General features: G+C 34.9%; 1 protein-coding gene across 1 annotated transcript; it reads right to left on the reverse strand.

Moving 5' to 3' along the window:
* Nucleotides 1–9,201: 9,201 nt before the first annotated feature.
* Nucleotides 9,202–25,404, reverse strand: LOC149088175 (hypoxanthine-guanine phosphoribosyltransferase-like). Its single transcript, XM_089245299.1, has 8 exons — nt 25,178–25,404; nt 24,756–24,862; nt 21,274–21,460; nt 19,165–19,230; nt 18,132–18,232; nt 15,405–15,451; nt 13,841–13,917; nt 9,202–12,546 (listed from the first exon to the last, which is right to left on the reverse strand). The coding sequence occupies exons 1-8, from the start codon at nt 25,199–25,201 to the stop codon at nt 12,496–12,498; spliced, it is 660 nt and encodes a 219-aa protein (XP_089101425.1). The 5' UTR covers nt 25,202–25,404; the 3' UTR covers nt 9,202–12,495.
* Between the last annotated feature and the right edge of the window lie 1,479 nt (nt 25,405–26,883).

Consider the following 26,883-nt stretch of genomic DNA (forward strand, 5'->3'; position numbering starts at 1 on the left):
GAGTTGTTGCGTCACACATTTCTGAAGCAATCCCGAACTCGGCAAACATGAAGTCTAAATTTCGACAACATACATACGTTAGGGGGCCACACAAATACTCAGAACAGACATTCCGGCATGTACCGATTCGTTAGAAATTCTTCATGGACTGCATGCTTGCTACTACTACTTAACCGTATATGCACCTCATGCACATTCCTCAGCGGAATTTATAACAAATCGGCACATGCCGGAATGTCTGTTCTGAGTATTTGTGTGGCCCACTAAGGTATTTATGTTGTCAGAATTGAGACTTCGTGCTTGCTGAGTTCGGGATTGCTTTAAAAGTGTGTGACGCAACAACTCCCTGCAACTCCAGATAGCGTTTGCGCACCTATGTTCCAGTATGAGTTTGGATTGTTATCGTATGCCTGAATTGCCCTTTTAGTTCGGCGATGTTTTTCCGAATCAACCTGTGTAAAGATTTACCACATTCTCCTAATTAGACCCATAGGTTTCTGATAGAAAACTAATATTTCTATTCGTGGTGAATGAGTGTCTCCTAATGACAGGTTCCTCGAAACAAAATTTTTTTTTTAAAAAAAGTCCAATTCTTAAGATTCACTTATCACGGTGGGTTTTGCAATTTATTAAAGATTCAAAATGTACAATCAAAGATAAATTTTTGGTTATTATGACAATCTTATCCTTTCCAGAAAGTCGGGTTTTGCTGTACGGACCGCCACCTGCCCAAGAAACATTTCGCCCACTTCCAAATAGTCACTATATATATATATATGATTTTATATTTCTTCCTAACTATTTCCCCTATTTGTTTACTTTTATGCCAATCTGCAGATTATTCCTCCTATCTGTTTATTTTTGCCGGTTCACTAATTATTTCTCCCATTTTCGTCGGTCTGCGAAATTGTCCCTATTTTCACTGGTCCACAGTTTTAAAAACGTTGAATAACGCCGTTCTAAAACACCAGGAATTTCAAAATCTGACATGAAAATTATGATTTAACACAAAAACTTCCGTATAAATATTGTCCATCGTTAATGAAATTCTTTGTTTTAATCGCCAAAAAGTTGCAAAATTCACCGAATGCAACCTGATACGTGAAAACTAACATAATACATAGTTTGTTTGTTTGTTTGTTTTTCAAAAAGAAAAGTTTAAAGCCGAAATATATCTAATCCGGTTGTTTTATTTGTAGAAAATAACAACTAAAACCGATAACGAGTTCCGGTAGCAGAAAACGGATTCGCCATTAATGTCAGAAACTTTCATTGATAAGAAATTTAGTTTTTATATCTTTTACAAAATATAATTCTAGGATAAACGAGAATAAAATGCTTCTTTATTTATATTATTAACTTCCAGGAAACATGAAGAATTTCATATCAAAAAATTCACTGTTTTTTGTTTATATGTTGTTCCTGAAATTTGATAGATGTACTGTATTTTATTGTGCTGATAATCCTATCTCATTATAACTTTTGGTACTGTAATTCGATCGAGACACACACACCAATGATAATCCGAAAGTAACTTTTCTAAGAACTCTCTCTAAAAAAGCGTAACTGAAGTAATTGGGAGAGAAAAGACACGTGATACCAATGCGTGGGAGAAAAAATAGAAAATACTACCGAATATATCTCTTATTGAATTTTTTTTAATATTATCACACACAAATCCAAGCTAAATATAAAATAAATATAATTTTAACTATTTCCTACAGTTTCGATTAACAAAAACAAATAATTATCAAACATTTTAATGATATTTTTCGATAATACAGTTATCCTAGTTAACAGTAGATATCCAAAAAAAAGATTTAATTGCTATTCAGTTATCAATATCAATTATTATATTGTTATTAAAAAAAACTTAATTTTTCTACTTTTTCTTTTAAATATCGCACTAAAGATCGAATATTATCCGATTAAAATCATATAATTTCCGAAAATTCTGGAAATAAAATGAGATTGACTACAATGATAATAATTACTGTTGTGTGATCCTGAGCAAATAGAAACAAACCCTTGAACAAAATGGTGTTGCCGCAAGTTTTATTTCTAAAAGTGCGGGAAATCTGACAACCACGAGAAGTAACTTGGCCACACCCACGTCACGTGATATCACAACATTCTGTTTTAGTCCCATAGGTGATACATTTTATTGGGTTTTTCCCTCCCGTTTGGCGATTTGAATGCTATTTTTGGCATTCTGTGAAGTTGATTGTCGCCATTTGGCGACTTAAGTGTTATTTTGTCATGCTGTGAAGTTAATATTAAGGGAGGGGGGAACTTTAGGATGATCCATTTCTCATCATTTTTTTTTCGAGACGTGCTTGGCCAAATATATACTCGTGATGGACCTAATAATGTCCACATATTACTCAATTATCGAACTATTTAATACACCCATATTGAGTGCAACAAGAAACAAATCGTACTCGCAGACTTGAGCTCAAATTTGCGAATGAAATAATCTCTCATAAAACAAACTGATATCAGACGAGATTATCAACATTTAAAAAAAAAAGAAAAACCAAATACTGTTAATACATATATATAATATTTGCCACATTAATTTGAAGTGCACTTTTAGTTAGTTTTGAACACACACAACAACAAAAAAAGAAGACAAATGTATCGAATATTTTCATATGCTATTGACAAATTATTATCATCTTCATATATTGTGGAAATATGTTAGGGAGGTTGTTATGAATCGAAGAAATCTCTGAAAGATTTAGAGATCAGGCCATAGTGTATGAAATTATATTATTATTATAGTTTCTTGAGGTTTTGGATTTCAATAATTATCATTAATAATGTTTATCTAGAGGTATATTCTTCATTAGGTTGTAAAAATTGCCATAAATTCCTTTATATAGATTGAATTGTTTCATGAATTTATCTAGAACTATGTATATGAGTTTATTTTTTAATTCTTGATTAATAATATAGTAATTTCTTGAATGATCATGTTGCTCCTTTAAATAGTGAAATGTTTTTGAGACTTTCTTTTTCGATTAGATACATGTGAAAGTCTGTTAATGGTTGCCATTTTGTTCCTCTACTTCCTAATTTTGATGCTTCATCCAATCAGAAGAGTTTACGAATGGCCAAGGGAAAAAAAATAAAATTAATCTTGGCATCGATAGCGTTGAAAATAAATACTTTTTTTTAGCAAAAGTAGAACTTCAATAAGATTATTTTCAACGCTTTAAAATGTTTCTTTATTGGTTATACATCGCGGATTAGAATTCAAATGTAAGAATGTTTCCTATTTGAACTCAGAAATGAGACTTGTGTTATTTATTGGAGGTTACCGTACTTTTTGTTTATCGTGAAGAAATGTGAAAAATGTTATACATATATACATTGTACAAAGCTATATATGTGTGCAGATGTTTTACTTAATTTTCTTCTTGTTTATTTTCATGCTCAGAATTTTTTAATTACACAATCACTGCTAAATATAATTCGACTCTCGACAGCCTGTATCGAATCAGTTTGATGGCGATCATTATTTTCAAAAAAACTTCGAGTTTTTTCTTTAATTATAGTTCTGGTTTTTATTAATTTTTTTGATTATGACCCATCAAACTTTTATTTATTTTATTTATTTATTATTTATTTTGTGATGATAGTGTGAACTAGAAATGAGAAACTACAATATTTTCAATCGGTGGTGCCGAACCTTTGACCGTCTCTTTACGGACGATAAAAGTAAGAAGAAGGTATTTGCTAAAACTATGATCATGTAATACATTGGGGTCTGTATGTGCGGTCGTGTAGGCATCGTGCTGGTATCTCATCCAGGTTTGAACTCCGTTGACGGCACAGTGGTGGGCGGCTGAAGCCTATTTTCTGCGGTTTCCCAACTTCGAAGCGTGAATGCGAGCAGGTCTCTCATTCAAAAAATACCTCTACGGCAGACCTTCAACATGATACTTACATTACATGAAAATTCAATCATTTACTATCTTCATTTCGAAATATAGAAGACAGATGGCCAGTATCACCATGAACACGAAACAAGCATAAACAACATAAATACGTAAGGACCACATACACACAAACAAAAACATTCCTGCATGTACCGATTCGTTCGTAATTCCACAGAAAAATTGCGTTGGAGATGTACGGTTAAATAGCGATGCGCTGTGGTGGTCGAGTGGTCATAGTGACGGACTCGCGTCGCGAGGTCCCGGGTTCAAACCCCACCGTCACCACAGAGGTGGTCGGCTGAAGTTGGTTTTCTGTGGTTCCCAACTTCAAGGCGCGAATGTGAGCCGATATATCTAGCCTTTAAAAAGTCTCGTCACAGAGTACAAACAGCACAAATTCAATCATAACACATCACTCACTTCACTTCTGAAATATAGATGGCGGCACTGAAAAATCAAACACAACATACAATCAGTACATACGCATTCAAACTGTTAGGTACACACACAGTTACACTTCCGGTACAATTCACTTGGTATCGCCCATAGATGGTGATAAACCTGAGTTGTGATCGGTTTGGAAGAAAGAAAGGTTAAATAAGTGGTCTGGCTGTGTAGTGACTTCGTGTATTTTGGACCTTGACACGAAGGACCTGACTGCCTATAAGCAAATTTGATTTCTGGAGACGTCTTTGTCTGGAGGTGAAGGGTGCTAAGGAGTTAGTGGAAATGCCTAATTATGAAAATGCCTAACTAATAGAGCCGCATTAAAAACAGCTACAAGAAGAGGCAAAAGAGAAGAATTATCTTTTAGTGAAAAATCTGCGAAATTTTCATAGAGAAAACATCTGCTCAACAAAACAATCTTAGAAAGTTGCGCGAATCTTTCAATGAAAATACGATATTGCATTTTAAGAAAACACCAACACGACCACTGTTTTTACATAGAGACTCTGTGAGGCAAATTTCAGGGACGTAGGATGAGCTGCAACGCTTCCTCAGTTTTACTGAACACCCAGGAAGTGTAAACATCTCTGAAATATCCTTACTCACCAAATACTTCACATTAGAATGGGATTACCATTTCAAGAACTACAGCAGGAATCAGATTGCTCATCCATGTGCTATAGTCGTTTATAATTCTGTAATTTATCGATTTATCTTTCACCATAGCACAGAAATATATCAGGATATTATAAATATGTCCTGTCAGGCCGCTTTAAAAGTCAGGCATTTTAGGAAGAACTAGCTCTGAGGCAGTCGTCCTACCTCAACCGCTATACTAAACATGTTATCAAACACCTCTTTGCCGGCTTGCTCTAGCGGGCTATGTATTAAAGACCCCTGCTGAAAAAGGTATTCCCTAAATTTTTATCTTCATAGAGCACCCTTGAGAATGAGATTGCAATTTCACGTCTCGCAGCAACTCTGATAAATTTCAAGGTATCCACGTGATATACTGATTAGGAATCTAAATTCATTGATATTTCTTTTGATAATTTTATCCCCAAAAGACCATGTCATGCGTCATGCCCCTCTCAAACATCTTAAGGCCAGGTCCTAGGTTGAGATCTTTGGTGGGCCTCGAAGCAGAATTTTTCACCCCCCCCCCCCCCCACCTTTAAGTAAATTTATAGTGTGAAAAAGTAAAAAATGTAAGTTTTTTTTTCCACGCCCCTGGGATCGGGTCCTGTCAGCCCCACCCATTTGGAGGTTATAAGGAACGATATAAAAAGGTCATACACACCCACCATTGACCATTTTTTGTTGTTAACTGGTGGGACAGAATAGAAAGTTTGGTTGGCTTCTTGTAGTACCAGTTAGCATCTTTAAAAGCTTGGAGTTTGCATATAAAATATATTATCTTATTCTTCTACAATTCAGAACTTTAATCTAATATTAATATTTTATTGACGCTGTTTACATTATCTTATACAAGGGACTACCGATTCAAGATTTTTATGATGTACACTTTCGGGAACGGATCAGTCTTGTAGGTTCATGGTACCACCGTAATTACAGTCGCTAGATATACCCAATAGTTCAGTAACGAACTACACATCCTAATAAAGTTTTCAGAATCTGAACGATATCGACAGGCTGTTTAGAGTCAGAAATGATTATTTTGTGATGGGAATGTGCCTATATTTGAATATTTTCATTTCAACTACCATGTCTCTCTGACATCTTAAGGAACAATGACGCACCTCGTATAGTAATGAAGATTGCGTCATGATTGAAGAAAAGTTGCCTTCTCCAAGTTGAATTGTTCTGTCCAAAAACAAAGGTTGAAAAAAAAAATTATGAAGAGAAAAAAAAAATGCATATTTTGCCTGTAATTTGCATAACTTGAGTTCAAACTGTTTGTGGTTTTTTTTGTTTTCCTGTTTTTTGTGCTGGTTGTGTATATTTGTAAGGAAAAAAAAGCACCTTTGTATATAAAAGAAGTATATATATATGGTTTAAAGCTCCACATTTTGATACAAATTGTTATATTTTATCAAAGCTCGATTGTTTTTAAATATGCCTTCTTTTGACCACGAATATATATATTGTGTCCTTTCTGCTTTATATTTTTTTCTTCCACCCGTTTAAGCACAAAACAAAAACGAGAAAAAAAAAAGTTATTTATGCTCCTTGTCCTTGTTCTGTAAATATATATATTATATATATATATATATATATGATGTGTTATAAAAAGATGTACTTATATATCGTGATGTCTCGCATGTTGCGAAATTCAAACATATTCAAACTTTGTTTCATGTCATGAAAGAGAAACTGCTGTTGTTGAAACATGGTTCCAAACATATTTACGAAATTTATTAGCTTTTCATATGTTAGAGAAGGTGCATAAGAAAGTCGCAATGGCCCCTATATCCTGCAACAGCCCCCCCCCCCAGGCTAGAATATTTGGCATGGTCTCTCTCTCTCTAGTGGATTTATAGTGAAAAAACGAAAAGATAATGAGAGTCCTCTCAGCCCGAACCTTGTGGGAATCATGTAAAGTCCCTAATGTCTGTGATGAAAAAAAGAAGAGCTATCAGCTCTCTAAAAAAAAAGAATTAAAAGCTATCTGATATCAATTTTTTTTAGTTCTTCAAATGGATCTGATACTAACTTAGTTCCATTGAATTACATCAAATGAATTTGTTTGAATTCAAAAAGAAATACTTTCAAAATAGCTAATAAAAAAAATTCCGTGTCCTGTAAAATGCATGTTGTATGGTCACACCATCTGCAGGATAGTGCGCGAGGATCGAATTAGTTTAGAAAGAACGTGGCACTCGAGAAAATGCGCCAACGGATATTAATGCTGCCATCTATCTCTTAAATTAGAATAAGTGAAAGAAGGGTTAGAATATATTGAAAGGATATAAATTTTCACAATTTACAATGAACGATTGCCGAACTTAAACGATGATTTTTGACATTGAAAAATACCAGTCAGACTCGCTGCGCAAATTATTTGATTTAATGTGCCATTGTTGATGAAGTACTGCGATTTTCGTACGGCAGAGGAAAAGCATAGACAGAGTAAAAAAATAATTTGGCAATCAAAAAATGGTTGATTATCCCGCACCATAATAAAATGCAAAATGATTTTGTGGCAGCTTCCCCCACCAGAATGTTCTGTGACAAGCCGCCACTGAGACCTACATAAACGTAAGGGGCTAAATTAACAGCGCCAGAGACCGTCGATGGTAGCGCTCCTATGGGTGAGATTCGGAAGTCAGCAGTCAAAAACGGAAAAGAAGTTACAAATATTAAAAGAATAAAATTCGAATCACGTTATAAAAAGCATCTGTTTAATTTGATCAATACAAAAAGGCTTACGTGTGGTGTACGTCATTTATGTACCCTTAAATGTTTGAAAAAAGGGTAAGTTTCTAGTCGAGTTCTAGTGTTTGGAAATCTCATACGTGATGGGAACCTGGAAGCATCTGGTTCTTCAGATTCAGTCATTTGAAGAAGAACGACAAAAACGATGAACACATATCCAAAATTTACAGCATAAATACTACAACTACTGATTGTGTGAACATGCACTCCTCGTATAAACATACCTTTCAGGAATTTCTAACGAATTAGCGCATGTCAGAATACGTTGTGTGTGTGTTCCTAACGAGAAGTGTGTTTCTGAAAAATGCGTGTTACGCATTTGAAAGTGTTGCCATCTGGTTTCGTGCACAGTACAAGTAGCTAACATCATAAATATTACAAAATATCAATTAAGGTATATAATATAATAACAACCATCACTGAAAAAATGGCAAACAAAGTGGCATGCACCAAAAATATAAACACGCTACTAACCCCTTAATTCGCATCCGCCGATTTTTCATTACATTGTTTGGCGTCACAACTAAGCGCTTTTTATATCAGAATTCACGTTCTGCTGTGTTTCCCATTTGCTGTTCTCTCTGAAGTGTCTAATCTTCGAATTTCACCACTAAGGATGCTGCCATCGACAGCATATGTCGACTTTCCTGTGCGCATTCAGTACGATATATTGATAATCATGTGTGATACTTCTACACACACACAAATTGCTGCTTACATAACTATTATAATTTCTTTCTCATTTGAAATCGATTCTATTTATCAATGAACTCAGACAGTTGTTTCTCTTTCAAATAAAAGAATAAACTGATACTATCTATACAAGTTGATTTGTTTGATAGAAACTTGGAAAACAATGAAAATTTCATCTTTCATTCCATTTGTTGATTCCCAAAAAAAAAAGAATGTATGCAGAACTTGAAACTTATTTTCAACGTGATCCCAATTTCTTTGTTTTTCATTGTCAACTGATCATAATGTGGTTGTGAAACTCCTTTACCATAAACTCAATAAATCTTATCAAATGATGTGTGCGCTAGTTTCTTTTTCCAATTAAAAAAATTTTGAGTATACATAGATGAGCCGATTTTTTTGGTAAATCAAAACACCATAAAAATATCAAGGACTGCCACAAAGGACACCAAGTTGATCAAATATCAACGGCTGCCCAAGTAAATCAATGTACTATGAAACCTCGTTATGATACTTGACATAAAAATGTTGGGGACATTTTTATTTTGAAATGCTTATACTCTGTTAGAAACTGCTGCCTCTCAATATATACAATGATCCCTCTACAATATTTTTCTTAGTCAGCATTGTAAGCAAGGTTTCATTGTATTGTGCTTTATAGTTTGTTTTTTTTTTTGAAACAATAACAGCTATATCCATTAGAGACAATTGAAGACAAATATATAACTAAATTTTCTTTATTAATCTGCCAATTTATAAATAAAATAATTACAGTGATGCCTCACAATTCAATTCTCAGATTGCTTGGAAACATGCATGCATCAGGGAAATTGCCATATGTTAACCGCATTTGGTTGAGCATAAGCGAGGTTGAAGAAATTGGTAAGAGTGCCAAAATGTTAAATATCATAAAACTCGAGTATTCTTTCTAAGGTCACCTATGGCAACCTATTAGCAATACAAGAAAAGATTATGGATATTAGGATGTCTGCTGGAACGATAAAGATTTGACAAGAATGAATCTGTAACCAGTGAAGGATTGGAAAACTTTCTTGCTACCTTGATAAGGGAAAGATTTGAGAGATCAGATAGTTTTCAGTTATCTTTAAGCTAGGTAAAATTTGAAAATTTTTGGAAGAAAACACTAGATTGCACTCCTTGTTAATTAGTGTCGAGACTGAAAGCAAGTTTTCGCTGATTCAAAGGCAGACTCGGCACCTATAAAATTCTCAAACAGGAGAAGAGAGGGACTGCTAGAGCATATAAATAAACTGCAGAAATGATTTTTGTAATATTTAAATATTTGAGCAGATTTAAAATTCAAACAGTTTCTTGCCTTTATTCAACCAAAAGGAAGACAATTAGTGGCACAACATGAAGCCTTTTAAGGCTCCACAAATTACATGTCTTGGACACATCTAACATGATATTTTATAATTTGTGTTATGCAATATACGTGTCATACTATACAGAGGTGTTTTGCAAGTCCTAATGTGGCCTCTATCTCATCAACCGCTTGTCATAGAAGAATGATTCAAATTTAAAAAAATGCTCAAAATCTGCTCGAAAATCACTAGCAGTTTCGAGAGTAAAAATAGTGTGCCACAAAATAAAAAAATAAACTTTCATATGGACATCATTTTAAAAAATCCAATTAGAAAGTTGTTGCCTTGCCTCTCATGAGGCAAAAAAAAAAAAATTCATGTTTTTAAATGCATTACTCGCTAAAAAAAGTATTCGAATTCTAAAATATGGGAAAGAACACCACAAACTAATGGATGCTTCTTTCCCTCATTTACGCCATTCTTTCCTAACTTTTCTTTTTTTTGCATTCAAATATCGCAGCAAATATTGCACTTTGAAACGTGTGAATTTTTTTTGTTACCTTCTGAATAACTTTCTCATTAAGCAGGGGGTGTATACATAAAAATTTAGTTTTTATTTTGTAATACACTGTATTTTCACTCTCAAAACTGCTACAAGTTTGTTATTTAAACACATTTTTTGATCATTTCAAAATTAGCACTATACCTCTACCATGAATGGTTTATGACGTAAAGGCCACATTAGGACTTACGGGATACCCTGTATATAAAGCAAATACAGTTGGACCCACTTATGACAAAGTCAGAAAAAAAGTGAAAATATTTGCTATATGTGAAGTTTGTGATATCCATACAGTCTTGACAAAAGCGATACAAAACAGGAAACAAAAACTTTGTTTACATGTGAAAATTTATAATTATTAGCGAGTCCATCAGTATTCTAGTACTTTTTTCCTCCCATCAAGAGTATTGGGTATCACACAAAGAATTATTCCTCCATAGAGTAAAATCTGCAAAATATGTAATTTCTTCATTTGATATTAATTTTGCAACAAATTAAAGTTTGAATTGTGAGGCAACTATATACAACTTCTGATGACCATTATAGACAGATCGTTCACATATAATAAACACACAATATAACTTTGTATATATATATATATATCATCTAGAACTTTCAAAATATACTTATCACAATCGTGGAAGAGGATTTAGTGCATTGTGAATAAATACACTGAATACTTTCAAATTTCAAGAAGTCAAATCAACGATATATTACAAATATTAATTAACAAGTATATTGAATGACTTTCTCGAGACTCTAGGAAATAAATGCTAAAGTTTTCAGTTTCTTTAGCTACTTCACAATCATTTTCATTTTCTGCACACAAAAAAAGTTAACTAGACTTGGTTCCTTTCCGTTATAGAAAAATTATTTTGAACAGTATCTCATCAAAAGTTTAGTGACGAACAAAAAATATCAGATTCAAACACATTCAATACCATGTATAAGTAAATGTCCAAAATGTTGAAGAAAAAGAATAGAGATTCATGGAATAAATGCTCAAGAACCATTTTTATATAGTAAAATACTTCACATAATTGAGATACATCAAGTCAGTTTTGGAATTTAATTAGAAGTAGCAACACCATGAAAACATCTGAACTCAATGAATTATTTCAGCTAGTTTATGAAACTTTGAACGATAAAAATTATTGTCCCTTACAAATGATTTTGAGCAGAATTATGTTTGCAAAATTCTTTCCCAATCAAATGAAAATTTAAAAATTTCCTACAATGCAATTTCACAGATTAGAACCGATTGAATAATAAAAATGATACAAGTTAAAATTTCATAATCTTATCGAAACGTGTATCTTCAATGATCTCATCTGTTATTGCTATGTAAAAACCATTTTACTAAATTAAGTAGTCATACAAATACAATCGAACTTAGTTAATATGAATACAGTAAAAAAATAAAGCATTTACTGAGTTATAACAGCAATGCCACCGATATTAATACTGAGTGAATTTTTTTTAACATTTCCAAAACGAACATGTGAAAATTAATTAGCAACACAGTGTAATCTAAGAACATATAATAAACATATCATCCACTCTCTAATGTCTTATAAAATTCAACATGAGTTCATATCAAATGGAATTTAAATATTGAATATAATATTGAAATATAACATTTTAAAATTAGTCTAATGCTGAAGGATCCCCCTCGATTACATACTGAGCAAAGTGAAAAGGGTCCAAGCAAAGGACCCTTGGTTTATGTGACACTTGCATTAACCACACCTGTATCAAATGAGTTTGATTGTACTTTGTTTTGACAATCAGATAAAAAAAAATTGGAGAAAGTAAGCTTTTGTGGCTGTCATTAGGGTAAGAAAATTCATAAGGGATTTGTAGTTTAGCTTCGTGTTTCATGTCAACTCTTAAAAGTTATAATCGCACTGGAGCAGAGTGCTCTTTAGCTCTGAATCTTTTAATCATATCTAATTTTTTTTATATCAAGGATATAACTAAGAGTTTTCGAGGTTCTTTGCAAACTACAACATTTGGAATGTCTTAAAAATGTGCATCACAAATGATATTTTCCCAGAAGATAGGATGCAGCAATTGGACAGAGTTTATTAGTTTTTGTGGTATATCTCAATCTGAAAGATTCTCATCATCACTTGGCTTTGAATTTCTCTTTTCCTTTCTCATTTATGACACAGACGTGCTGAAAAGAAATATATATACATAAAAGTGTTACTCATAATATAGTTTACACACAAAAAATTTTAACCCATATTTAAAAGGATATAGTATGCAATATACGTAGAATAGTACTGTAAAGTTAGCAAGAACTTGGTTTTTCATTGATCACTTTTACTGTAAACCGGCCTATAACTGTTTTAAATGATCCCTGCCAACATAACTAGCAAAGTGAACTTACTCGCTGTTGTCACTCTGCTTACAAGCCTTTATTTATTTTGTCCTCAAATGCAAAATGATAAGGTACAATTAACTATAAATGAGATCTGAATGTATGCAGGTGTGACAATACCCAGGGCAACATGTCAGAAAGGTTGATTTATGTCGGTTCATAGGATTGTCTTGCATTTCATAGGACTGACCAATTTCCCCCCCCCCCATGTTATTTGTCCCTGAAGGGGGCCATAGCCTCCAGCACTGGATCTATATCGAATTGTACAGTGTACATGAATTTTACCAATTCTTCTATTTTTATTTAGTTCTTCACAAAAGTTATGTATTTTTGATCTGAATGCATCTTTGAAATCAAGTATTTAGCCCAAAAACTCTAGAAATTAAGGCTGACTGATTAGCAAGTGAGCAATTGTAGCAAAAATTGTTCACGTTTCCAATGTATATGCCTCAGAAAGTATATGGTGAAGATAAAAGTGAGTGATATTTACTGATAGACCTCAAAGAAAACATTTAATGATACCTCATTCACATGAATATATCTTTGAGTTTGGACAAATTGAATTGTGTTGCAATGAACACTGGTTAAAATACTTCAAGTCATTCATAACTCTGAAAGCATGCTGTGAAATGTAGCAGTCAGTGTTGTTTAAAGATTGATTCCATTAAAACAAATTCAATCATTATTTATTCAACATAAATGTGTTTTCAAGTGTTAATATGTTACCTGTGATGGACACACTATTTTTAAATGCAGTGATGTTGTACAGCGATTATATTTCTAAAAGTTAATGGTTTATACAAACAGATCTTCTTGAGAATCCTTGAGAAGATTTTGTTCTCCATCCCATTAATGTGAATACGACATTAATTTTGAATGTTAGGCTAGCCATCTTGAACCGTAATAAAGCAAAATACATGCTCAATTTTGCAAGTGTTGATAACACAAGCTACTCTTTTTCTTTAATTATTTTATGATTTGGTTTCTGTGCTATATTATAATATTCCCTCAAAAGAAGCAATATAAAGAAATTATTTTCGAAGCAAAGCTCTAAGCTTCTCAAAGGAAATTTTCGAATTCAACTCACATTAAGGTCCCTGAAATACTCATTGTAGTCCTGAGCATAACCAACGATGAACTTGTTTGGAATTTCAAACCCCATGTCTGCAAAAAAAATTACATAATTAACAATGTGTGTGGGCACACAAATGTAAATACATACAAAAATGCAGTCAATGGTGCTTATTATAATCATAGATAATGTTATCATTAGGGTATTGTGATCACTTTTGCAAAGAATGAAACATTAATATCAGAACATCGGAAAAAAATTGTTTATAATTTTATTGGGACTTTAGATAATGTAATAAATTCTATTTTTTCCTCGAGAAAATTTTTTGTGCATTCTGAAGCTAAGGTTTAATAAAACTTATTTTTTCCCTGTAAGTTATCTTTACCAGGCTGCAAGACTATGTAGGAAGCTAAAATGTGTTTTCTCCTCTCCCTCCTTGTGGACAAACATTTCTACACTTAATGTCGTAATTGGTCCGTACTATTTGCTGTGATCCATGTGTGTGAGAGGATTTTATTTTTCAAACCGAGCACAACTCAGGTCTATTGCATAGGCAATTTACTACCTAGTGAGTGTGTGAGAGGCCGCTTTTGCAATGGCCTTACTATAGTGAAGTGAAATGTATGGGGAAAAAAAACCTTTCCTTTAGTTCATCAGTTTATTTTTGTTGGCCAGATTCAAATTTATACTTCCAAGAGACTTTCTCAAGGACCCGCGAAGCATTGTGCATCAAAAAGTACATCCTAAGTTGTGGTATACATTAGACAGTTCCATTCTAACACTTCGCAATGGCTGAATAACAAAAATGCAGGATTTGAGCTTAAAGGAAAAAAGAAGTTTTAAAATTTAAAAAAAAAATGGAATGATTGTTTTATACAACCAATTATGTGAGAAAGAAAAACAGTTGCCCCATTTTACTAATACTTGTTTACCACATGTCCTGTTAGACCATAGGATGTATGGTCACAGTATTTGCAAAAAGGGGGACATAGTTACTCGGTTCTTGTTACCAGAAACTCAAAATCCTGATGGGATCACGTCGAGCGGCGTGGACTGCAGCATCAATATAAAGCTAAATTCACTCAGTTTTACACAAAACAGAATAATTACCATCTAAAACTATAATATTCATATTTTGATACTTCAGTTCTATTCATCACTTAACATTGAAAGGTATAAAAAAAAATGGGTTCAGATATTCCCAATGAATTGTCTCCACTTACATTGTAATCAACCCTCAACCTAGTTATACAGGTTTAATCTCATGTCTGCTATTAATTTAAAAAGGAAATGATAATTTCGATTCCGAAAAATGATTCAAATTGGAATAAGTGGTGTTGTGTCATGAAATGAAAATCATTCATCTGTTTCAATGCTAATCAGTGTTTCCTTCTGAGCTGTGCGTATGCACAGTCACACACTGAAAGTGGTTCCACAAAAGCAAAATCCCAAAATTTGCCATTGACGAGCATGATCGATTGCCTTAAGAAAACACTGCCTTGGTCAGTGGACATAAAATATGAAATTAGAGAAAACTTTGATGGTAATCAAATATTTAAAAAAAAAAAAAGTTACTTACAATCAGGTCTATATCCATTGCTTACTAAATTCCTCTTCAGAAATAAACTGAAAGCCAAATAAAAACCGATATAATAATGCAAAGTAAAGTATTTTATTTTTTGCTTTAGGCCGAAGCTTATGAGCAAGCAAACACAAAGTTATATTAAACAGAAAAAGGTGTGGGGGGGGGGGGGATGCGTGTGTGAGTTGAGATACATATATACATGTTAAAGACACTGGTGAGAAGAACATCTAATCATAAAATACACACAATTCTAATTCCAGGATTACATTATAAAAGCATGATAGAATGTGTTTTACAAAACTATAAAACACACAACCAATAGACAATATTGATTACATTCGCTCGAATACAGCAGATATGCTTATTGGTTGCATTTTCACAAGTTTCATAAAAGAACTTTTATAATGTAATTCCGGCCTAAGAATAAAACTAACGTTTTTTTACATGTGCATGTTACTAATGCATGTTTTTACAGAATTAATAGAACTACAAATCCAATTGGAAAGGGGGAGGGGTGAAATATCGAAAAGGTGACCATGTAGGAAGATTAGCATAGGTCAGGTGCAAAGAAAAAGAAATATGAAAAGTCTGTGGAACATAGACTGTCACAGAGAGGGCAACCGTGGTTAAAATGGCTGTGTAACCCAGTACAAGATTATAGCGAGCCTGCAAAATGGCTGACATGTACGTCTTATTAGAATTGTCAAGGTACAGCTCTGTGTAGGAATAGGAATCAAGATATCTGTAGAAAAGATTGGAGTCACAAAGGAAAATTTATGGGTAAAATTCTTCGCATAAATATCAATCAGGAATTCCAAAAGCAGTCCAGAAGAAAAAAGTGTACCATTCAGTTCGAAGTTGTGCAATTCTGTGGGAAAGAATTCCGACAAAAAGTAACAAAGCCGGTTGCTGCAGCCCTGCTTAGTATGAAGGCACCAAATTTATACAAAGTTTAAGTATGTGATTACAAGAATTTTTTTGTTCTCCCAACCACTTTAGAATACGTTTAAACATAATGAAACTGGAAGCCCACCGAACTCCATGAAGATTATATGGGAAGCAGTGTGCATCGAGATATAATTTTTTTAATGACCTAAATCAACTTTCAAATTACCTCATTAATATAGTTCATAAAAAAAATCCTTAAATATATTATGGTTGTGCAGCAAATGCTTCATTTTACAACAGACATGTTTTTATGAACTAGTCCTCTGGTCTCAAACAATGAGCCATTTCTTTGAACGCCTTTCCCATTAGCAAACTTTTCATTTTATGAACTAACTGTTCAGGTTCATAAAAAAAAGACTGTAAAATGATTTTTTGAAGCAAACATAGCAGTACAGCCCATTAAGAGAAGTTCTATGGTAATCAAAGGCTACCTTCTACCTACAGGAGTGACATTGCAGCAGTGCTGAAAAAAATATTTGATGTTACCAAGCTGCTATTCTAATGAGAATACTTCCCAAACAGTTTTAAGTCTGCTCAACAGGAGATGTTATCGGCCAACTCATATGTTTGAGTTACTGATGCATCTGCCATTTTGATATTGTTTTCTAAACATATTTGGGCTGCTCAATTCTACCTGGAACTTTTGTCAATGAAAAATTCAGTCACAAAATAACAAATGCATCAATGACTCAAATGAATGAGTTGATCGATAACATCTCCTGTCAGGCAGAATCAAAACTGTTTGGAAATATTCATTAGAATAGCTGTTTTTCTTTCAAAACGAGCACAACTCAGGTCTATCGGTATGGGCAATTTGCTACTGAGCAAGTTGTGACGGAAGTGTAAGTGTGTACCTAACAGTCTGAACGTGTATCCAGTGTTGTGTCTAATTTTTCAATGCTGCCATCTATATTTCAGAAGTTGATGCATAATGATTGAATATTTGTACCATTAGTAGGCCTGTTGCTCTCTATGGCAATACTTTTTAATGGGAAGATGCACCTCAAAGTTGGGAAATAACATTAGAGTACCTGCTAGGTAACATTGAATACTTTTTTCCAACTTTGGTGAAAAGTCACCCCAGTAGGTGCAAAGTAGCCTCGGATAATGGTACTGCATAATTACTACTACTTAACTGTACATGCACTCCGTACACATCCCTCTGCAGAATTTCTAACAAATCATTACATGCCGAAACATGTGTCTTGAGTGTATGTGCACCCCCTAATACTTTTATATTGTGAGAGTTGCACTTGTTTCATGCTCTTGCTGGTACCTCATAACTGCAGATCATGGAAAAAAATCTTGAATATATTATGGTCGTACAAGTAAATTCTGGATTTTGAAAACTATTCCTCTGGTCTCAAACACACACAAAAAAGTTTTTTTCTTAATCTTCCCATTTATAAACTTTCCATTTTACGTCCATTCGAGTTCATAAAAATAAGTATTGACTGCAAAAGGGTATTTTGTAGTACACACAGGGAAATATAGTTAAAGTAGAGCAAATTAAGAGAGAGGTTCTACTGTATCAAATATTCAACTTTGAGGCACAAATGTGAGACGATCTCCCCATTAAAAAGTCTTGCCACAGAGAGCAATAGGCCTACAACGATATACTATTCTATAATTACACTTCATGCATAGTTAGAAAAATTGATGGCAGCACTACACCTAACAAACCTTACACAGAAATAAACTTCACAGAAGGTTCACTCTGGATTTGTCTGGTTTAGTAATATATCAAATATCTGATCACGTTAGTTCACTCACCTGACAACCTTGACAGATTTAGGCTGATATTCTTCTAATAGTTTCAGCAACTTTTTCATCGTAAGTCCAGTATCAATTATGTCCTCTACTATCAACAAGTTCTGTTCATAAAAACAAAAAAAGGAAGAAATGAGTAGGCTGAGCTTCACTTAGGTTTTACAAAATTACAAAAAAAAAACAATTGTGATGATCATTGGCAAGATTTTTCAAATTGGCACAATTTAAAAAACTTAGTAACCTGCAGTTCTTATTAATGCTTGAGATTTAAGCCGAGGATCTGTCAAGACTTTTTTTTTATTATACGCATAGCATAATGTTTTTGTGAAAAGGGGTCATTAATTTTGTGGAAACAGTAATTTTGTGCGAGACGTAAAATCATAGAGTTAATTTACCGCAAAAGAAATAAAATGCCAAATTCATGTTTTCATTAATTTATATCTTGTGAAGGATCTGTTTTCCAGATCCAGTTTTTCTGAAGGGTCCAGAAAACAGAAGCTGTGTAAGCACAATCTTTATTTCAACATTCAAAGCACTCCCACATAAGGTATGGCTGATTTTTTTTCATTGCCAATTGATAACCAACGAGGACCAACAATTTTTTCACAAGATTTTTTTTTTCAATCCATACCAAGACCAAAACAGCAACTAATTAAAATCAAAATTCAAACAACATGTACATACTGCTAGCAATGGCAAAATAAACTGATAAAATCTAGGCATTTTTGATGGTAAAAAAAATACTCCCAAGCTACAATAGGTCATCTAGGTACAGATCCATTAGGGGACAATCATCCTGTTTAAAACCCAAGAGTAAAACATTAATGTATAGAAAAAAAAATTTCTTAAAATATGGTATGTGTGATACTTATACAGCCCTTACATATTGCCCTGGATCCGCACCTGGCATCAAGAATTTTAATTTTCACTTACCCATTTTGAAACAAAATTTGGTTGAATCTCTCTGCTTATATCTGAAAAATTCTGTGAGGAAGAAAAGACAATAATTTAATGAGAAAGTAACTTATTATTTCACCTTTCCTGTAAGTGATGATAAGCTGTCTATCCCCATCACTTTCAGTTCTCCTGATGACGTGTCATCCTGAAAAATGGGAAAAAAATCAGTGACTAACAAGGAAAGCATCCTAAGGTGTGACTCTCAAAAAACGACGACAAAAATTTAACTGCATTCATCTCACAAAGACGCACATAAAAACAAAACAAAAAAAATAACATTAATGCAATTATTAAACCTGAAAAAATTATTAAAACAACAACAAATGGCATTATTAGTGATATCTAAAACTTTGCTCTCTTCTCCAGCTTTCCTCAACTAAAAATTTAAATTCTTAAAAATTCTCCTTTAAATTTATCTTTTTTTTTTCTTCTTTGTCTGTGCTGTACCGGATCATGTGTTGTTTGAATGACATCACTCAAAGACTTGCAGAATTTTTAAATCCATTTTTGGCCTCTATCAGCGTTCAAAATATCAATATTTTGAATTTTCTTCAAATGGCCTATAATATGCAAAATATACAGAAAACTGGATGTTGTGTAACAGTGCTTATTTTTGGAGATGTTGAATTTTCTTTAGGAAAGAAAATTTCATCCCTGCCTCTACCAGGAATTGAACCCAGATTCCTCGTTTGCCGGACCTGGGTTTAATTCATGGTAAGGCAGAGACGAGAGAATTTTTCTTTCCTAAAGAAAATTCATTATCTTCAAAAATAAGCATCTTTACACAACATCCAGTTGGAAAACTTTTAGTAACCAAAATAAATTTTTAAATATGGTATAGGCCTAATCTAGAGCTTGACAAATCCCATATGGTCGTGGAGATTAAACAATTGGTACTGGCACCTAAAATTTTCTATGTGTGTGAAATTATTAGCTCAGGTAAAAAAATATAGTCCTGGCTCATAAAATATCTGAGTGACACGTAGATTTTTTTCCTTGATTTGTCAACCCCTGAAATAATCTATTTTTTCCATGAAAATTAAAAAGAATCAATACATAACTGGATATTACAGCTTTTTTAACAATGGAAAAAAATTGTGATCATAATTGTAATAATCATTGTGATGATTAATACCCATTGTTACAATTGTAATATCGATTTAGTTTGCTCAAGGCATCAGATAAAATCATAAGGAATGAATGTCGATTTAAAAATACCCACAGCATGATTTCTTAGCCCAGAATGATATTACTACAGTGAAACCTGCCTAAGACGAACACTGTATGAGACGAAAACCAGTCTTAAACGGAATCAAAATATAATCTGTTCAATGATTAGTGCTTTGATTTGCACCTTTATAAAACGGAAATTTCTTTCTAAAATGGAATATTATTTGTCACTTGATGCCTGTTTCATACAGGTTTGACTGTATTGAATCCTACACTCACCTCGTACAAACTTCTCTGCGGAATTTCTAATGAATCGATACATGCTGGAATGTGTAGTGCAGGTAGGCATGTATGAGTATATATATATATATATATATATATATGGACCTAAGGTACATGTTGTCTGAGTTGAGCTTATTTTTTTATGTTCTACTCGTGCTGCCATCCAACTTTTATATTTTCAACTGAAAATGGTAAATGCTTGAATTTTCATGTTATGTAAGCATCATGTTGAAGGTCTGCTTGCTCTCTGCTTCATAATCACACAAGTTCTACTACTTTAATACAGTTAAGCCTCCGCATAGCACCAAACCTGGGAACCAAATAAAAATAACTTTATAAGCGGAGTAATTTAATGGCAAGTGAGCCCGATTTGTTAATAATGCTGAACGTTATCTGAGAAGTAGTCACCAATCCAGAAGGAAGCGATCGTCCCTCCCAAGAGCAGAAAATATAAGAAAATAAGTCTCTGTCCCATAAAATACAGGATGATTTAACGAACCCATACACTGAATCAACATCTCCTGACTAATCTTCCTGGATAGGGATTATTCCTGGATTGGGCATAGGATAGATAGATCCCATGTCTAATAGGGATTAACATTTTAAGTGATAATTTGTTATACAGTGTTCTGACTGTTCATATGAATAATAGGCCTATTATTGATTCGCATATCATCATACGTGCAATGAATTCTTATATAGCTAAAAGCATACATGAATCATAAATGAACGGTACCTCATAACTTTTCAAACGAATAAAGTCAACTGATATTGGGCCCGTTTTCACATTCACAGTTCTGACATATTGTTTTATCTTGTCAATGAGATCAGTGAAGAACTTGTATCCACCTTTCAGAACGCACAGAGCTGTAAAAGGTTGCTGGTCATAATCTTCTGCAATATCTCGTGCCAGCCTCTCGATTCTGGAAAAAAAGAAAGGTTCAGAAAACTTTTATGTTAATAACAATCTCAATGAGTAGTAGTTTTCATCTGAAAAACTTTAATATTTTACTAAAAAAAACCTGTTTGCCTCCAGAGACACCTAGTTTCCTTGAAAAAGCACGAGAACTTCAGAATTTGTCAAGCAACTGTAGTGATAAGCGATACTTAGTGATACAAAAATGGAGCATTGGCAGGGAATGCAAATTTTAGAAGTTCAGGAAAACGTTACAGTTGAAATATCAAAAACCCTGTAGTAATTTAAAACTATGCAAATAAGTAGTAATTTATAACTAATCTACACATACTAGTGCTTCTAGCAATTTATACTGTTTGAAATGATATGATGACGATTAAATGTCATTTTGTCCATCCTTTCAATAAAATTAAGTAACATAAATGGGCTGGACTTCACCCATACAGACATCGATAATTTTACCTTCAGTTTTCCATACCCTAGAGCAGTGGTGCGCAAACCATAGGTTGTGACCCCATGTCACATCAATGAATCAGGGGGGGGGGGGGGGGGGGGTCGCAAAAATTTCTCCAAGATAAAACTTCCAAATAAGAAATTTATTTTTATTTCAAAATATGTTGGAACTAAAGAATGAATTTATTCTACTATACTACAGTGAAACCTGTCTAAGATGGGCATTGCATGAGACGGAAACCTGTCTTAAACTGAATCAAAATATAGTGTGTTCTATGATTAGTGCTTTGATTTGCACCTTTATAAAACAGAAATCTGTTTAAAATGGAATATTATTTCAGTCCCTTGACGTTCCATCTTGTACAGGTTTCACGGTACTATTACCTGCAAACAGGTATTTTGACGCCCCTTGCCACATAAAAGAAAGTAAAAGGATGAATTTGGTGCCCCTTCTGGTCCACCGCCCGGGACCTGTTTGCCCAACCTCTAGTTTTGTCCCTGCCTGTCAGCCCCCTCCTCTTGTGGGGCCTCGTGCTTCTAGGCTAGAGTGATAACAGCTGTTATGCAGTGCCGTCTTAACGCATGGGCCTACCCGGGCATCTCAAAGGAAGAGGGGGCCTCACAAAAACCACTTGGCCCAGGGGCCCCATGATGCTCTTAAGATGGCCCTGATGTTATGCCTGTCATCTGTCTCATGAAAGCTAGCACCGATACAGAGGCCATTTACAGATATCGTAAAGGTACGATATGTATTGTACACCATAAATCTATTTTTTGCAGTGTCACAAAATACCTTAGCCCAGCGCCCCCCCCCCCCCCAATCTATATCACTAAAAGCTAGTGACATACAGTCGAGTTTGGTTATAACATACCCCCAGGTGATTCGAGAAGTATGTTATAACCGCCATATATGTTATAAGTGAGGTCTTGAAATTAGCTTATGTAGCAATAGCATACAGTATTGAGAATGTCGTGGAGGACAAAGTAAGCTTATGTAGCACATAACTGACATGTAGCATAAATTTCTGATTAGGCCTAATACCTGAAAAGTTTTGAAAATTGATTAGAAAACACAAGATATAAACATATACATGTCAATTATGTGCTACATAAGCTTATTTTATTCATGTCAACCTCAATAATACCTTTTATGCATATATGCTATTGCTACATAAGCTAATTTCAAGACCTCGCTTATAACATAGACACCAGTTATAACATATACGTCTCAAATGCAGACTTTTTTGGCAATGTTAATGTTTTAAGTTTATATGCTAACTTTTTTTCTTTGAAGTTGACAGTATTGTGCAATTTATTGCGGAAAAAACCCACTGATGTTTATTAATATATACATGTCACCAATGAATAATACGCTTAAATTAACATAGCTTTTCAACAGTGAGCGAGTGGATTTACAACAACTGTTCCTTTATCACCGCCATCAATAACATGATCATAAAGATAAAAATTCAGTAATTCAAAATGCATATATAATGCAGTTTGCACAAAAAGACAGGATTATATTAAATGTCAAAATATTACTGACAAGTAGAGAAAGATAAAATTTTACGCAAGTGCCTGATGAGAGATTTTGGTAATGTAATTTCTCATTTACTGAAAGAATTTTGGTTTTTCTTGTGAGAAAACATCAAGATATCACTGGCATACAATGAATGTTGTACAAAAAAAAGTCTCTTTTTTTTGCAGTTCATTATATCAGAATTATTTTCTCGGATAGAACCATTCCTCTCTCAGGGGATTACATTACATCAAGAAGCCATGGAAGGCCTTGTCCAATCTTCAAGAACTTGTGGTTCTGGTCGAGCGATGGTGCATTAAAACCTGAGTGGAGCTAAATGCGGCTAAGACTGTCCTCATGTGGGAGACTGGTAAAATCACTTCGTTATAGCAAAATTTTGTTCGGTATTTGCATCGTTCCTATGTAAACTTATCTGACGCCTCAGAAAAGTGTGCATTGAAACGAGATTTTCGCTATAACAGTATTCGTTAAAATGGGATTCGACTGTATATGTAAATGTGATATAAAATATATAGATCTTTATTACTCATATTTAAATCACATTCACTCACAATAAGCATTCTAATCCTTTATTATAGATTACTAGAGTCAACTTTATTTTATTATTGGGCAATCCCGGTAGGCCCGTAGCAGTGCCGACTTAACGCATGAGCCCACCCGGGAACGGCCCAGGGGCCTCAGAAAAACAAGAAGTAGCTGAATGTTTCGAGAAGTTATCAGCTAGGGCCTCAGAAAAACCACTCGGCCAGGGGACCCATGATGCTCTTAAGACGGTCCTGGCCCCTAGTTATGTTTTATTATTTTCTACTCTTTTGTAAGCCTTTTAGGCATCACGAAACAAAAATAGTTAACTTATTTAGCCATGTCATTTTTGCACTACAGCTCATTGAATCGGCAGGGCGATGATGGAGAGGGTCTTGACAAGTTATTGCTACTCGTTGGAACCCACATATCACCAATCAGGGTTTTCAGACCATTCCTTTAATATGTTACATCCACAGTGTATGTTTTAAGCAAGGCATGTTATAACAGAGGTAAAAATATACAGAGGTGAACGAGCCAAAATTCAAAGATTACACAACCATATGTTATATCCACAGTGTATCAGGAATGTAACGTGCCTTCTCAGGGAAAGAATTTCTTTCTTGGGACTCCCTTGAAAAGGTTGCAAAACAAGTGCATATTTTTAGCGAGGCCCCCTCCCCCGTTTCCCCAGCGTCGTTACAGCCCTACGGTGTATGTTATATCCGTGGTATGTCATGAGTGCACTCGACTGTAGATTGAGAAATTGTTTAAAATGAGCAAATACCTGTCACTGATGAGCCCAGAAGGGACCAAGACAGTCTCTAAATAACTTTCATAATGACGGGGAATACAAAATGACTGGAGTGGCTGGCCTTCATAATCATCAGCAATCTGTAAAAGAAAAACACTCATTTTAACCACTTAGAAATTAAATCCAAAGCCCTGCGCCAGAGACGGATTAAACGGCGCGCGCCCGGGGCACCGAAAAACACAAACTTCATACTTTTTTCTAATTTAGGGGGGTGCCAACATTTTCTTTTGCACCCGGGGCCCCGACCGACTTTCATCCGCCACGACCCTGTGCAATACTGAGGTTCCGGTGATTAGCATATTTAAAAAAAAAATGTAAACAAACAAACGAAGGGTATCTTAGGCAGCGACATGATGGAAATTTGCACGTAAATTACTGTTAAATATCAAACTTACGATTATGTGGTTTCTTGGATGCATTTTCGGTGATCAGCTCCGGCCTAATGAGAGACACGATCAAAAACAAAGGACTCCACAAAAGGCTTCCCTAATAACATTCAAAGTGGCCTCGGAGTCGAACATGTGAGCAATCACGTGACATCTATCAACCAGTGACGTCATGTGATTTTCAAGGTCTGCTGGTCCGAAAGTCAGGCTTTTGATTGATTGAGATCTCATCGGGGCACGACGTCACGTACTGGGTGTGTTCTCGTTGGTGATTGTGGAAGTCTACGCCACCGTGACGTCACAACTAGCGTCTTAAGCTCCTCCTCCCTCCATGTTATATATAAGTATTTACAAAAAATCAAAAATTTGAATTTTTTTTCCCCTTTATTTTGCTCGAGTTGAAATGATCGAAACTTAATCTGGGGCAGGGCCGTCTTAAGAGAATCGTATACCCTACCTCGGGCGATTTTTCTGGGACCCTTAACAGGCGAATTCTCGAAAATTTGAACTGATTCTCATTTTTGTGAGGGCCCCTCTTCTCTTGAGGCCATAAGCGGAGATGGACTTGGAAGTCTGGGGGCAAGGTCATTATTGCTGGGGGGCACGATGATGATGATGTCAATTCATATATACATTAGATCAGTTGAATCCCCCTTTGACGCTGGGGAGGGGGCAATGTCCCCACGCCCTCCCCCCAGTATATCCACCCACGCTTGAGGCCCGCGAACCATGCCCGTTGGGCCCGTCCACTGTCTTTATGAAGACGGCACTGATCAGGGCTGGTTAAGTGGGGTGCTCTCTTTTCAATTTGCTCCACCCTCACCCACTGCAAAAATTCTCGGTGAAGTGTGGAGGGGGTCAAAATTTCCAATGTCCGTTTCTCACACGGGCAAATGAGGGCACGTGCCTTTCATATTTGTTCAGGGCCAGAACTTATAGAAGAACAGACCCTGATCCTTTCAAGGACATCGTGATCAACTCGCATTGCCAGGACCCGCATTTCCTCGATCATTTACAAGGGTTTACAGTGATGCATGGCAGAGCCACTGCATCATAGGCTTTCCTGGGCAAAGTGGTTTTGCTTGAGCTCCCACCTAGTTAGAAATATCTGCTAAACCAATTCAGGAGCATACGCAGGATCAACGTTTGTAGAGGCACGAAAAAAATTTTCCCGAGAGAGATTTTGAGTTACCACCAGGACCGCAACTAGATGCTTGGTCACCCGAGCCAAGCGCACATTTTGACGCTCCCTTGTAATGTTGAAAAGGTTTCAAAATGAAATGTGTGCCCCCTCGGGTCCAGCGCCAGGAGCACGAGATCCGCTTGCCCCCCCCCCCCCCCCCAGTTGCGGCCCTGGTTACCACCCTTCAAAAAGCATTTTTAATTCAACAGAAATTGGTTTATATAGCATATAAAGCGTATTTTTTTCTTTCGATAATTCAATAATTTTTTCACATATATTAATTTAAAAAAATATTATTTTTTTAAAATAATTTTTCACCGGCTTGTGTTGTGGAGGGAGCACGGGTGTCTTGAGTGGCCCCTTTGCGGACGCCACTGGCCTCTGAACCCACTTACATGCTCACTTTCGAAGTTTTGACCTGATCCTATTGTCATGAGACCATTTCTACACTTGAGGACTCTGGGTGGGCCAACGCAACAAGATACTGTTGTCAGCCGAAACAAGCAAGCACGCATTTTTACTTCTCTGTGTA

The sequence above is a fragment of the Pholcus phalangioides genome, unplaced genomic scaffold, assembly GCF_987345545.1.
Source record: "Pholcus phalangioides strain wild (caught in Gottingen) unplaced genomic scaffold, Ppha-v1.0 ptg000003l_1, whole genome shotgun sequence".
Lineage (NCBI taxonomy): Eukaryota > Metazoa > Arthropoda > Arachnida > Araneae > Pholcidae > Pholcus > Pholcus phalangioides.